This window comes from Neomonachus schauinslandi, chromosome 15 (assembly GCF_002201575.2).
Source record: "Neomonachus schauinslandi chromosome 15, ASM220157v2, whole genome shotgun sequence".
In the NCBI taxonomy this organism is placed as follows: domain Eukaryota; kingdom Metazoa; phylum Chordata; class Mammalia; order Carnivora; family Phocidae; genus Neomonachus; species Neomonachus schauinslandi.
Window position 1 is genome coordinate 38,349,698 of NC_058417.1, and position 12,172 is coordinate 38,361,869.

At 38.4% G+C, this 12,172-nt stretch overlaps 2 protein-coding genes across 2 annotated transcripts in view; one reads left to right on the forward strand and one right to left on the reverse strand.

The window, feature by feature from the left end:
* Positions 1-1,621, reverse strand: part of IKZF3 (IKAROS family zinc finger 3) — an 80,223-nt gene extending 78,602 nt beyond the window's left edge. The window contains exons 1-2 of the mRNA XM_021704372.1: positions 1,612-1,621; positions 726-875 (exon numbers count right to left, since the gene is read on the reverse strand). Of these exons, the coding sequence (XP_021560047.1) occupies positions 726-875; positions 1,612-1,621 (160 nt within the window). The remainder of the gene's footprint in view (positions 1-725; positions 876-1,611) is intronic.
* A 3,068-nt stretch (positions 1,622-4,689) lies between these two features.
* ZPBP2 (zona pellucida binding protein 2) lies at positions 4,690-11,856 on the forward strand. The gene is given in 9 exon segments (XM_044921832.1): positions 4,690-4,738; positions 4,885-4,950; positions 6,042-6,167; positions 7,658-7,702; positions 8,318-8,536; positions 9,168-9,250; positions 10,210-10,390; positions 10,961-11,089; positions 11,852-11,856. Coding segments are annotated over 9 exon segments (903 nt in total).
* Positions 11,857-12,172: the final 316 nt, after the last annotated feature.

Consider the following 12,172-nt stretch of genomic DNA (forward strand, 5'->3'; position numbering starts at 1 on the left):
ATTTTCAAGGTTTTAAAAACACTTGTTGAAAAGACCACTAATAAGTTTACAATAGTAGTGTGAAATTTTAGTTATCCCAAGTAAGTATATACTGGAAATTTTTTGAGAAGCGAGGAGTTTCACGACTTTCAAAATTAATTCAAATGAAATTTTTTAATTGAGCCTGATTTTTGCTTTGGGTAAAGAAGGATCATTAGAAGATAGAGTTCCAAGGGAACCACCAGTGCCAACCACTTAAAAATTTACCTTTCCCATATGATAGCATTTGCTCTTATAAGAAAAAGAAAAAAAAAAAAACTGTCACGTTTCATTCTAAAGAAGTCACTCAGATTAGCAGAATTCCAATGGACACTGAGGCCATGGACGAAAAAAGCATCCAAAAGGCTCAGTGATTCCAACCCAGGTTTGCTGCCATTTCAGGGACGCCCCATAAGTACTCTTCCTCTGCAGACTTAGAGTTGACCCCTCATGTCTGACAACCCCTAAGACATAAAATTGAGAAGAAGTTATCACTTTCCAAAGTTAGGTGGGGGCTGGGGGGGGGGGAAGCAGTATGAGAGATGTTTGAGAACCGACACGCTTTGCCTTCTGAAATGCCTCATATTTACTTTTGACAAAAGAAATCAATAGAAGCAAAACCGAGATTCAGAAGGAACTCTCTCTGCTGCGTGCACCGGTCGAGCTTTTCAAGGACCCCTTAGAAAAGAAGCGGGCTGGAGGCTCACCTTCCATCTCGCCGCCGGGCTGGGCTGGAGTTGCGCTCTGGCTACCCGGCCGCTCCACGTGCTCCTGCCGTCGCCGGGACGCAGTGCGCAGCTGGCGGGAGATTCCCGGCGCGGGGAGTCCCCGGGATCCGGCCGCCGCGTCGGCGCAGACTGAAGGGGGCAGGAGCCGGCGACCCGCCGGTGCGCGGGGTTACAGCGGCGCTGGCTGGCGGCGGCTTTAAAGCACGCTCGCCGCGGAGCTCCCGAGGTTCCGCACCTCCAGCCCCCTTTTGAATGTCAAACCCGAGAACCAGATAGGATGGAAATGGCGCATCAGTAAATTGTCCCAAAGTGTCCATTCGGAGAAGGATAATGGATGGGAGAGTAATATATGGGGGGGAGGGACGATCTGGATTGTTTTCTTAGAAGTTTAAGTTCAAAGAGGTTTGTCTTAAATTTAAAAGATCTGGAACTTTTGGTCTAGACTCGGGGATGATAGCCATGAATACCGTCAAAGAGAACTCACTCCATTCGAAGTATTATGTTTTTCTTCTCTGTTTTTCTTTTCACATGATAATTTTTGGTCCAAGTTTTCAGAAAATTCTAAGACAGTTCAAAAGGATTTGGGCACTTTTATCAACTCAACTTTTTCATTTCGGGAAGCAAAAATTCTCTCACTTTTGTTTTCCCTTCTGGGAACTGCTTGCCACCACTCACAAAATACTGTGCACTTTATTTATGTGTTTATTTTCTACTACTCTGCCTTCTTCCAAGTAGGATCTGAGACAGCTTACAAAAATACATATACATACATATATCAGAAAAGTAAGTAAAGAAAATAGAGCTAAGGGGAGGGTGTGATAAGATAGTAAAATTAATTCAAAGATGTTACTGCACAGAAACATACCAGCCAACATCTTTCCCTAACATCTTCCTGCTTTATAGAGGTAAAGCACAAATTTGACTATAGGAAAAGGAAAGGGGAAGTGCCCGTATAACAAGTTTTCAAAAGCAGAATTTTTCTTTACATTGAAGTCTAAGGGACATTGTTCTGGTGAATCCTTATAAAGATATCCATTGTGTTGAATTGGACAACATGTGAATGATGCTCAAAAAGGTCACTTCCACCCTTGTTAGAAAATTGTATTGTTACTGTATAAAAATATAATTCAGACTTAAGTTTGGGGGGTTGTGCTTCAGCAAACCATATCAGAAGAAACCCACACTTACAAGTTAAAGTGTCCATGTTGTAATTTATGAATTTTAGTTTATTTTAAATATGCCTTGGTATAGAAGGCCAACATATGTGTATGTATCTATATACATACACATTTATGTGTGGTGGGTGATATTTTTTAATGAGTAAATAACTTGCATTGGCTTTGTTTTAAGATCATGACACCATGGTAGTATCTCTGTAGATTGTATGGGTTGGAGTTCTACAGGATAATATCAATTTTGGAGAAATACTCTAAACACCAGGTCTAATTATAGTATTGAAAGGGGAAATTTGTTGTTTGTTAGTTTCTAAAAGCAAAAATAGCACATCAAAAGTAGCAGAAGAGGAACTGTAAAATTTCACAGGGATGGTTTAAGGATGAATAGTTATTTGGTTGTTAAAAGGATGTAAACACTGTTATTATACTTAGCAGTGGAACGTGTTACTACTCTGTAAATAATTAGTTCAAAATGGAGTATTTCAAACTCCAGAGAATGGTACTTAGGAGAACAGATAAAAAGTAGGTGGATGAAATAAATTATGTAGCTACTCCACCCTCAAGGAGGTGGAGCATAATCCCCACTCCTTAGTGCGGGCTTCACATAGTGACTTCCTTCCAAAGAGTACAGTATGTAAGGGAGGGAAAAGAGTAATTTTCAAGTAGAGAAATCTGACAAACACTACCTTAGCTAGGTGATCAAGGTAACATCAACAGTGATAAAACGTGTTGATAGTATGTACCCTTAATATGATGTTATGGGAATGGCACTTTATCTCTATAGTCTTCTACCCAAAAATCTATAACCTTAGTAGAATAATGAGAAAACATCAGACAAATTCCAATAGAGAGGCATTCTGCAAAGTACCTAACCAGTTAAGGTCAGGTAATGTAATCAAAATTGTCATTAACTGTGAAGATAATCAAAACAAGAAATGTCTGAGAAAGTCACAGCCAAGAAGAACCTAAGGAGACATGATGACTTAATGTAGTGTGGGAGTCTGGATGGGATTCTGGAGCAGAAAAAGGACATTAAGTAAAAACTAAGAAATCTAAATAAAGTATATGCCTTACTTAATAGTAATGTATCAACACTGGTTCATTAATTGTGAGAAATGTACTATACTAATGTAAGACGTCATTAGTGGGAAAAACTAGGTGGGAGTACACAAGAACTCTGTACTATACTCACAAATTTTCTGTAGATCTAAAGCTGTTCTAAAATTAAAAGTTTATTTTAAAAGAATGGAGGGTTACTTTCAACAAACAACTACTACTCATTTGGTTAAGTCTCTTCTCACAGTATTCAAAGTTTATCACACAGGATTTATAAGGATCGATTACTTCTAATAACTGGGAAACTAATAAAACACTGTGGGTTTATATTGTACTTTGACTAAAACTGGAGTATCAAACCGCTAGGGAATTAAAGATAATGCCTAAATTTGTCTTCATTATCACCACCTCAAGAAGGAAGGGAACAGTTGAGACTAAACCATGAATCTAGACACAGTAACTGACATGGGTGGATCTGACTCACCGAATCACATCTTATGGCTTAAGCTATGTAGGTATAATTAACAGTGACTAAAAATGAAATCACTGACAAAGGTTGCTCCTGGACCATCTGAGATAGTCCTAGTACTGACTTGGCTCAAAGGAAATAAAACTGAAAACTCTTGATCTCACCTAAAATAATCATTCTGCACCCTGTCTGAACCTTGGTCTCTTTACCCACCAGCCTACTCAAAACCAACCCCGAGGATGTCCCGCTGCTAAGAAATAGACAACAAACAGGCCACCAAGCTGGTCGCCAAGAAGGAACCATGAAAGACGCGGGCATGTTCTCTTTCTGAGCTCTGTGATCTTTACTCATCTGTCATCCGTCCCCATAGGAAAAGAAGACTTGGGGGATCTTGCCTTTCTATTGGGCCCATTTTCAAAAGCAAGGTTACTTCAGGACCCTAGATAAATTTGAATGGGGGCCTCCCAACGCCGCCGTCTGATACTTGATGTGGAAATTAAAGGTTAAATGTTCCTCTAGCGTGGGAAGGGCTGGAGAAGCCTTGTTGGCACACGAGTGGTTGATCTTCAGCTTCTTCGTTTGGGGGGTATAAAATGCAGTTAGGTAAAAATTGGGTGGAAGAGTTTGGAAAAGATCCTGCACACAACTTCAGGCAGAATTCATGAGAAGCAAGGCACCGATATTCCCACAGGCTCTTTGCTTCCTGTAAGGAGGAAATTCTCACACGCGTCTCCCTCCCTCCGGTCCTAATGTAATTGCATCCTTAGTCGCCTTACCCCATCGTCCTATTTGGGATCCACAGTATTCCTCTCGTGAATCTCTTCAGCCTCCAGAAAAGGAAAAAACCGAAACGCGAAGGCTTGGCTTCTTTAACATTATTCTCTCCTTCTCTCGGGGGTAGGGAGGGGGTCTACTCAGAGAACTAAGTCACAGAGAGGGCGGGAAAATGGCGCCAGGCGCGAGGCCCTCGCACGAGGGCGGGCGCGTGCGCGCGAGGGGGCGGGGCGCTCGCCTCCTGTGCTCTGGCCCAGCACGCGCCCGCCCCGCCCCCGCGCGCGAGGCCCCAGAGCGCGCACGCGCTCTCCTGTGCGTCCGCTCCAGCTGTAGCGACGGACCGGTAGGGGGGTGACCCCGGCGGTTTGCTCCGCTCTGTGGAGGAGAGATGGGGAGGCGCTGGGCCTGGGCTGAGGTAGGAAGGAGCCGGCCCCTCGATGCCTCCCGCGACGCTAGTCCCTGAGCCGTGATGCGAGCGTGGGTCCTACTCTCCGCGGTGCTCTGGCACCTCACTGGAGGTGGGGCTCCTGCCGCCTGCCCCTCCCCCGCCCACCCGCCTCGCCCCCCTTCCCAGTCCTGCCCTCTCCTCTTCGCCTAGCCCTGCCCCACTCTGAGCCCCCGCTCCTCTTCTACCTAAAAAGTTAATGGTTTCTTTCTTCCACAGTTGGATGGCAGCGTTCTTCTGAACGTACCGGGAAAGGCCTCATTTATGGCAAGCCCGGACACCCAGGTACTAAGGACCTCTTCGCCCGCAGAGTCTTATCAGAAGAGCCGGGTGTGCAGTGGCCCCGCTTAATGTTCTTCCAGCGAAGGGAAAGGGAGAGAGAGTTCACTGAACGTCCACCTGGTGCTTGGCACTCGCGTCATTTCATCCTTACAGCGACGCCTTAGTGTATCACCTGGCCTAAAGCCACAGCTCATAAAGAGCTAGGATTCAGTCCAGATCTTTCTCTGATGCCACCTCACTTCCAGGTGTCTCTGCTGCTTTTCAATGTGCGAGGCCCACTCAGAGTGATTTCCAGGGCTGCAGGTCCCTCTGTTCAGAGCTCCTACACATCCTTTAAGGCTCAGCTCAAAAGTCGTTTATCACTGTGCTGACACTTTCCCACACTGCCCAAGGAAAGATGGTCACGCGGCTAGCTTTAGATAATTTGGGGCCAGTTCACAGCATTTGTCATGTTTGGGATCTCTCCATGTTGGAGCCCTTCCCCTTTTTCCCACTCCCCAAATTGTGGGACAGTGTCTTCTTTGTAGGTTTAGGGCCTGGCATTCAGTAGACTTTAAAATTAATATCTTGTGGGACTGCGTTGGTTCTAAGTAGAGTATTGCTGCCTCTACCAGATCCGAAACACAGAATAGGTAACTGCAGAAAATCTTTCTAGTATGCCCCCGCATAAGCTTAATTATTGTTCCCAAAAGAGGACATTTATAGTTAAATATCAAGTTCCTCTTAGGGATGACAATGATTATCTTGAGAATAGTTTTGCAACCAATTTCAAATCCTTTTCTGATCTTTAAATCAATTCCCTTAACCCTTCAAAGAATTGAGATTCAAGTGAGTTCTGAATCTGTACATTAAAATGAACTAAATATATAACGTACATTTTTATAAACAAAACTATAATGTCACAGAAAAAACTATCAGTCTAGAGTTTTAAAAACTTATAAGAAGAAATTTATATTAGCATTCTAAGTGTTACAATGATATGCTGATTTTTAAAATACTGAAATCCAAAAAGAACTACTCAGTGTGTCTTTGGGACAAAAGAAGGAAGTGTATTTCTTAATTTAATTTTGCTTTATATTATTTTATTTTGTCAGTGAAAATATATGTAAAATTACATCACAGTAGCCCAATCCTTGCCTGTATGGATTTTAAACGTGCTAAAAAAGAAACAGTGGACCCCACCTACTTATGGATTGGGCCTAATGAAAAGCCATTAACAGGTAATTTATTTGATCTTAGTTATCTTCTTAAATGATAGGGACTTTTTTTTTTTTAAAGAAAAGCACTGTCACTTATTGGGATGAACAAATTGAAATTTAATTTTAACTGTGGTTTCACCTGCTCCATACTTAGATACAGCAAATAGTGTTATATCTAGGTCTGTGCCTTATTTTCTATTTATGAAAAAAACTGAAGCAGTAATTTTTGTATCCTTCCCAGAGCGATATTAGTTCAAAAGTTTTTATAAAACCTAAGATTTGGGGCACCTGGGTGGCTCAGTCAGTTAAGTGTCTGCCTTCTGCTCAGGTCATGATCCCAGGGTCCTGAGTCAGGGAGCTTGCTTCTCCCTCTCCCTCTCCCCCTGCTTGTGCTCTCTCCCTCTCTCTGTCAAATAAATAAATAAAATCTTAAAAAAAAAAACAGGGGCGCCTGGGTGGCTTAGTCATTAAACGTCTGCCTTCAGCTCAGGTCATGGTCCCAGGGTCCTGGGATCGAGCCCCACATCGGGCTCCCTGCTCAGCGGGAAGCCTGCTTCTCCCTCTCCCACTCCCCCTGCTTGTGTTCCCTCTCTCGCTGTGTCTCTCTCTGTCAAATAAATAAAATCTTTAAAAAACAAAACAAAGCAAAAACAAAATTTATCTTTGTAGCATCTGTATTGGAGATGAAGTATCTAATGTGTAATTTTTCATGTTGTTAGAAGAGTGTATTGGAATATTAGCATTATTAATTTCTGTCTTATGTGAGGAAATTGTGTAGTACTGCAGAGCAGTGTAATCTCATTTACTAGATTATCAGCATAAACCAATTGAAATTAGAGGCCAAGAAATGAGTTAAAGAAAACCAAAAAATATATATATAATATATATCCAAACTAAATGTATAAGTTAAAATGTGCCCATATTCTTACCAAAGATCATAAAGTCATATCTCTGCTTTACTATCGTTTCTTCTTGAGTTTCCGCTCTGACAGTCTTATAAGAAAGAGTACATGTGTAAAGTCCAGAAAAAGCCTCCAGAAAATCTTCCATCATCAGCTTTCCTGTTTTAGTTATATTTATTTGATTATTTCCTAAACAGAAATAGTAAATACTTGGTTATTTAACATATAACATATTTAACATATAACAATTCAAACATTATTTAGTAGACTTGGGGTTATAAATAAATACAAAACTTAAAAAATTAATGGACTATTTAACTTCAAGAATTAAAAAAAATCTTAATTCTGTCATTACTCTATGGAAAACCACATAAGATAAGTACACTTTTAAAATATATTTTGGGGACGCCTGGGTGGCTCAGTTGGTTAAGCATCTGCCTTTGCCTCAGGTCATGATTCCAGGGTTCTGGGATTGAGCCCCGCATTGGGCTCCCTGCTCAGCGGGGAGTCTGCTTCTCCCTCTGCCTGCTGCTCCCCCAGCTTGTGCTCTCTCTGGCAAATAAATGAATAAGATCTTTAAAATATATATATATAATATATATATTATAGTAAAGCAGAGATATGTAAAGCAGAGATATGACTTTATGATCTTTGGTAAGAATATGGGCACATTTTAACTTATACATTTAGTTTGGTTAAGAATTAAATGTATGGTCTCTTCATTTAGTGAAAATGAGTCTGTTATATATAATCATTATGACTTATGGAGTATTTTGGCGTATTTGACCGTGCAAACTCTTAAATTGATATCTAGATAGTGTGTCCTAAATAATCCTCTTTCAGCCTCCCACTTCCACCATCTGTACAATCTACTTTACCACAATTTTGCCAGGTCATTTAGAACTGATGTTTAATTCTATAAAAGCAAATTGGTGAACCTTTTCACTGGACTAGTGCTGGCAGCAATGACACTTTCTGCAAATTAAGACATTCCCCCATCTTATTTTTTTTTATACTTTTAACTTATCTATATATCCAGCCATTTCTTCTCTTGTACTGAGTAGATAATATATCAGATGAAAACAACCATTTTTCATTAAAGTTATTAGTTTTGTATATTTTTTGAGGACAAACTGATAAAACATTTGATTAGATAAATTTCTATGCTGATTTGCAAGATTAATGAGATTTAATATTACATGTTATTTGCAAATTGTTTAGTAACACAATGGTAAGCACAATTGTTTTTATTCTCATCATTTTTTAAAGCCTATCGGGAACCTGATTATTCATATCAGATGGCTGTACGTTTTACCACAACGTCTTGTGAAGGAAGATACAATGACCTGCTTTTTAGAGTGCTGAAGAAAATCTTGGATAATTTAATCTCTGATTTATCATGCCATGTCGTAGAACCATCATATAAATGCCATTTTGTTAAAATTCCCAAACATGGCCTCATGCATGAGCTATTTATAGCCTTTCAAGGTAAAGAAAAAAAAATTAACATTTCTTTAATGTGAGATATCTTACAAAATAGTAAGCCTTAAATATTTGTTAAGCACTAAAGTATATTGTTGGTGCTAGCCTGGTTAAGGTTTTAAAAATTAATATATTAATTATTTACTTTAAACAATGATATATTGTTGCTTATCTTTTATTTTTTTACTTATTTTTTTAAGTAGGCTCCACGCTCAATGTGGGGCTTGAATTCACAACCTTGATGTCAAGAGTTGCATGCTCTGCCGACTGAGCCAACCAAGCACCCCAGTATTGTTGCTTATCTTTTAGAAGTCAGTATCATTTTATAAATACTATCCAGCTAATATTTAATTTATAAATTCCCAAAAACTTAAATTGTGTTTTTGAAAAGAACCTATTAAAAGAGAGGAACCAAACCAAATTGATTTCCATTCATTGTAGTTACTTTGATTAGCCCCCAGATGGAGTGAAATCATAATGTATAAATTATTCAAATTGTGCACTTTACTCTATTACTAGGATTAGATAGATTAAACACATGCATGCATACATACTGAATTCAGCATTCAAAGCTTTATTGGAATGGTTGGAACTTTTTAGAATCCTTTTGTGAAGATACCATTTTTTTCCTCTCCAGTTAATCCTTTTGCACCAGGGTGGAAAGGTGCATGCAATGATTCTGCTGACTGTGAAGATATCACTAATCATAATATCCTCCAGGTGAGAATTTCAGTATAGGGGAAAGTATTTGAATAGTTAATATAAGCTATGTAAAAATTTTTGTAAATACTTCATCTTATTAATTTAAATGTTTCTTCAAAAATCGATTTCTCTGTGTTGTGAATATTAATAATAGACATTCTAAGCAAGTAGATTTAAATTACTATTTTAAAAAATGTAAAGTATTATTGATATTTGGTTTCAGTTTTTTAAGCAGAGATGGTGAGAGTCGGCTATATCAAGATGTTTTGGAATAATACATCTAGAATAATATATAGCTCCCCAGGTTAATAGTATGTATTTTTTCTATGATGGAAGGATGGGTCCCTGGTTTTTGTTTCCCAGATGGTAACTAAGTAGCGGCTTGAAGAACAGCCCCACAATCATGTAATCCTAGGTTAAACCAGTAGTTCTTCCAAAATTGTATCTCTGCTGGTCATAATTGTTGCTTTCCCCTCTGCCATTCTCAGAGGCTAAGGTCATAGTCTAAAAACTCCCTTTACTCTCCTGATCTAGTTCCTGAGCCCATACCCTTAATATTGTGCATGGCTTATGGAAAGCACTCAGTTAATATTAGTTATTATTAAACTCTGTGTTCAAAAAATAAAATTTACATCATTGGTTTGTAATGCTGATTAGAGAACAGTTTTAGTTTCCATTTTGCTTGGCTCTTTGGAATTAGAAATAATGAACTCTCAGTTATCCATACATGAAATAGACATGCTGCAAATAATTTAAACCTCAATTTAATTTTTCTTAACTATTGTACATATGAATTGACAATAATTGATAAGGTCAAGGCTAGACTAATTTTAGTATTAACACACAACTTTTCAGGAATTCATCTGTTGGATAAAGCATGACATGCTTATACTATATTTCATTGCCTCTGCTATAGGAGGATAAATTTGGTTCACAATTTAGTTATTGTACTTCTTTCTGGTATTTTAAAATCTTAGGCAAGAAATCGGATAGAAGAATTTTTCCGGAGCCAAGCATATATTTACTACCATGACTTTAATAAAACTATACCAGCTATGCATTTTGTGGACCACAGTTTTCAAGTAATACGTATGGATAGCTGTCGTCCAGGCTTTGGAAAAAATGAAGGTCTACACAGTAATTGCGCTAGCTGTTGCGGTAATTATAAAATATAAATATCTAAATATTTAGGTTATATAGTCAGAAGAATAGATTAATAATTCCCTTAGGATAATTGAATATAGTGATTCTTTCACAATAAGTTATATTTAGTTAAAGGGAAGTAAAAATTCAAAGCCCAAATTTCTAAATATAATCATCCTCATGTGTATTAATTCTTCCTAATGCACTCTTCTGTTTTATAAAACATTTCTATAGTATTCTGAGTTAAGCTGCTATGCTACAAAGGAAAACAACAGAATGGTCCTATCTAGACAACAGAATTGCTTTTTCCTAGAAATAGGAACTCATAAATGGGGCACTGAAGAAGATACTGTAAAATGCTGATATTAAAGGAAAAAATAGGATTCTAACTTTCTCCTACCTTTAAGATCATCAAATTACAATGTTTCAAACTCATAAATAGTCTTCCACAACTTAATTGGCTGAACATTACTCAGTATAACAGGGTATAGAAACAGTGTGATACTGAAGGCAAGATTTATATTACTGGTATAAAATACTTCTCACTGACATGATAGTAATCTACTCCATATTTTTCCTTTGCAGTGGTTTGTAGTCCTGGGACTTTTAGTCCTGATGTTGATGTTACTTGTCAGAGCTGCATTTCCGTCCGTATTTATGGAGCTAAATCTTGCACATAAACTTCAAACAAAAATCATATTATGAAGACTAGAGGTGAAAGTATTGTTACTTGCTTGTGGAGGTGGGGAACATAAGATAGTTTGTTCACATCCCGGAGCATCAGAGATCCATTAAATAAGACCAATAAGACCAAAACATTGGAAAACATACATTTTAGAAACCTTAAATGATAGTTGACATGGCATTTCTAAGAAGGAATCTAGTATCTCCAGTGGACAAAGGAAAATGTATTAGTGGATGATTTTCAATGAAATATGTTTTGCTGTTTACAAACTGAATCTGTTGTTCTGTACCTAAGCCTATATTAAGGTCAAGAAGAGTAGCAAAGTATAATATAATAAAAACTTTATACTTTCCGTATATTAATTTGTTTGAAATCACTCTGATATGATATAAGGCATATATATTACCTTTGTAATTAGAACCAAAAAAGTTGTTTCTTTTGGTCCCTTTGCTTTTAGTTTGTGTTTTAAATAATTAGTTTTAAAAGTGTAGTGTTAGGGCGCCTGGGTGGCTCAGTTGGTTGAGCGACTGCCTTCGGCTCAGGTCATGATCCCGGAGTCCCTGGATCGAGTCCCGCATCAGGCTCCCTGCTCGGCGGGGAGTCTGCTTCTCCCTCTGACCCTTCCCCCTCTCATGTGCTCTCTCTCTCATTCTCTCTCTCTCAAATAAATAAATAAAATCTTAAAAAAAAAAAGTGTAGTGTTAGATTTATAGAATAATTGAGCAGATATTACATAGAGTTTCGTATACCCTCACCCCTCCCCAATTTCCCCTATTAACCTATTGCATCAGTGTGATACATTTGTTACAAGTAATGAACCAAAGTTGATACTATTATTAACTATAGTTCATAGTTTACATTAAGGTTAATTCTTTGTGTTATACAGTTGTATGGGTTTTGACAAATGCATAATGCCTTGTGTTTACCATTACAGTTTCATACAGAATAGTGGCACCACCCTAAAAATCCCTTGTGCTTTACTTATTCATCTCTCCCTCTTGCTCCAGAACCCTTGACACCACTGATTTTTTTAATGTCTCTCTGGTTTTGCCTTTGCCAAAATATCATGTACTTGGAATTATACAGTACGTAGACTTTTCAGGCTGGCTTCT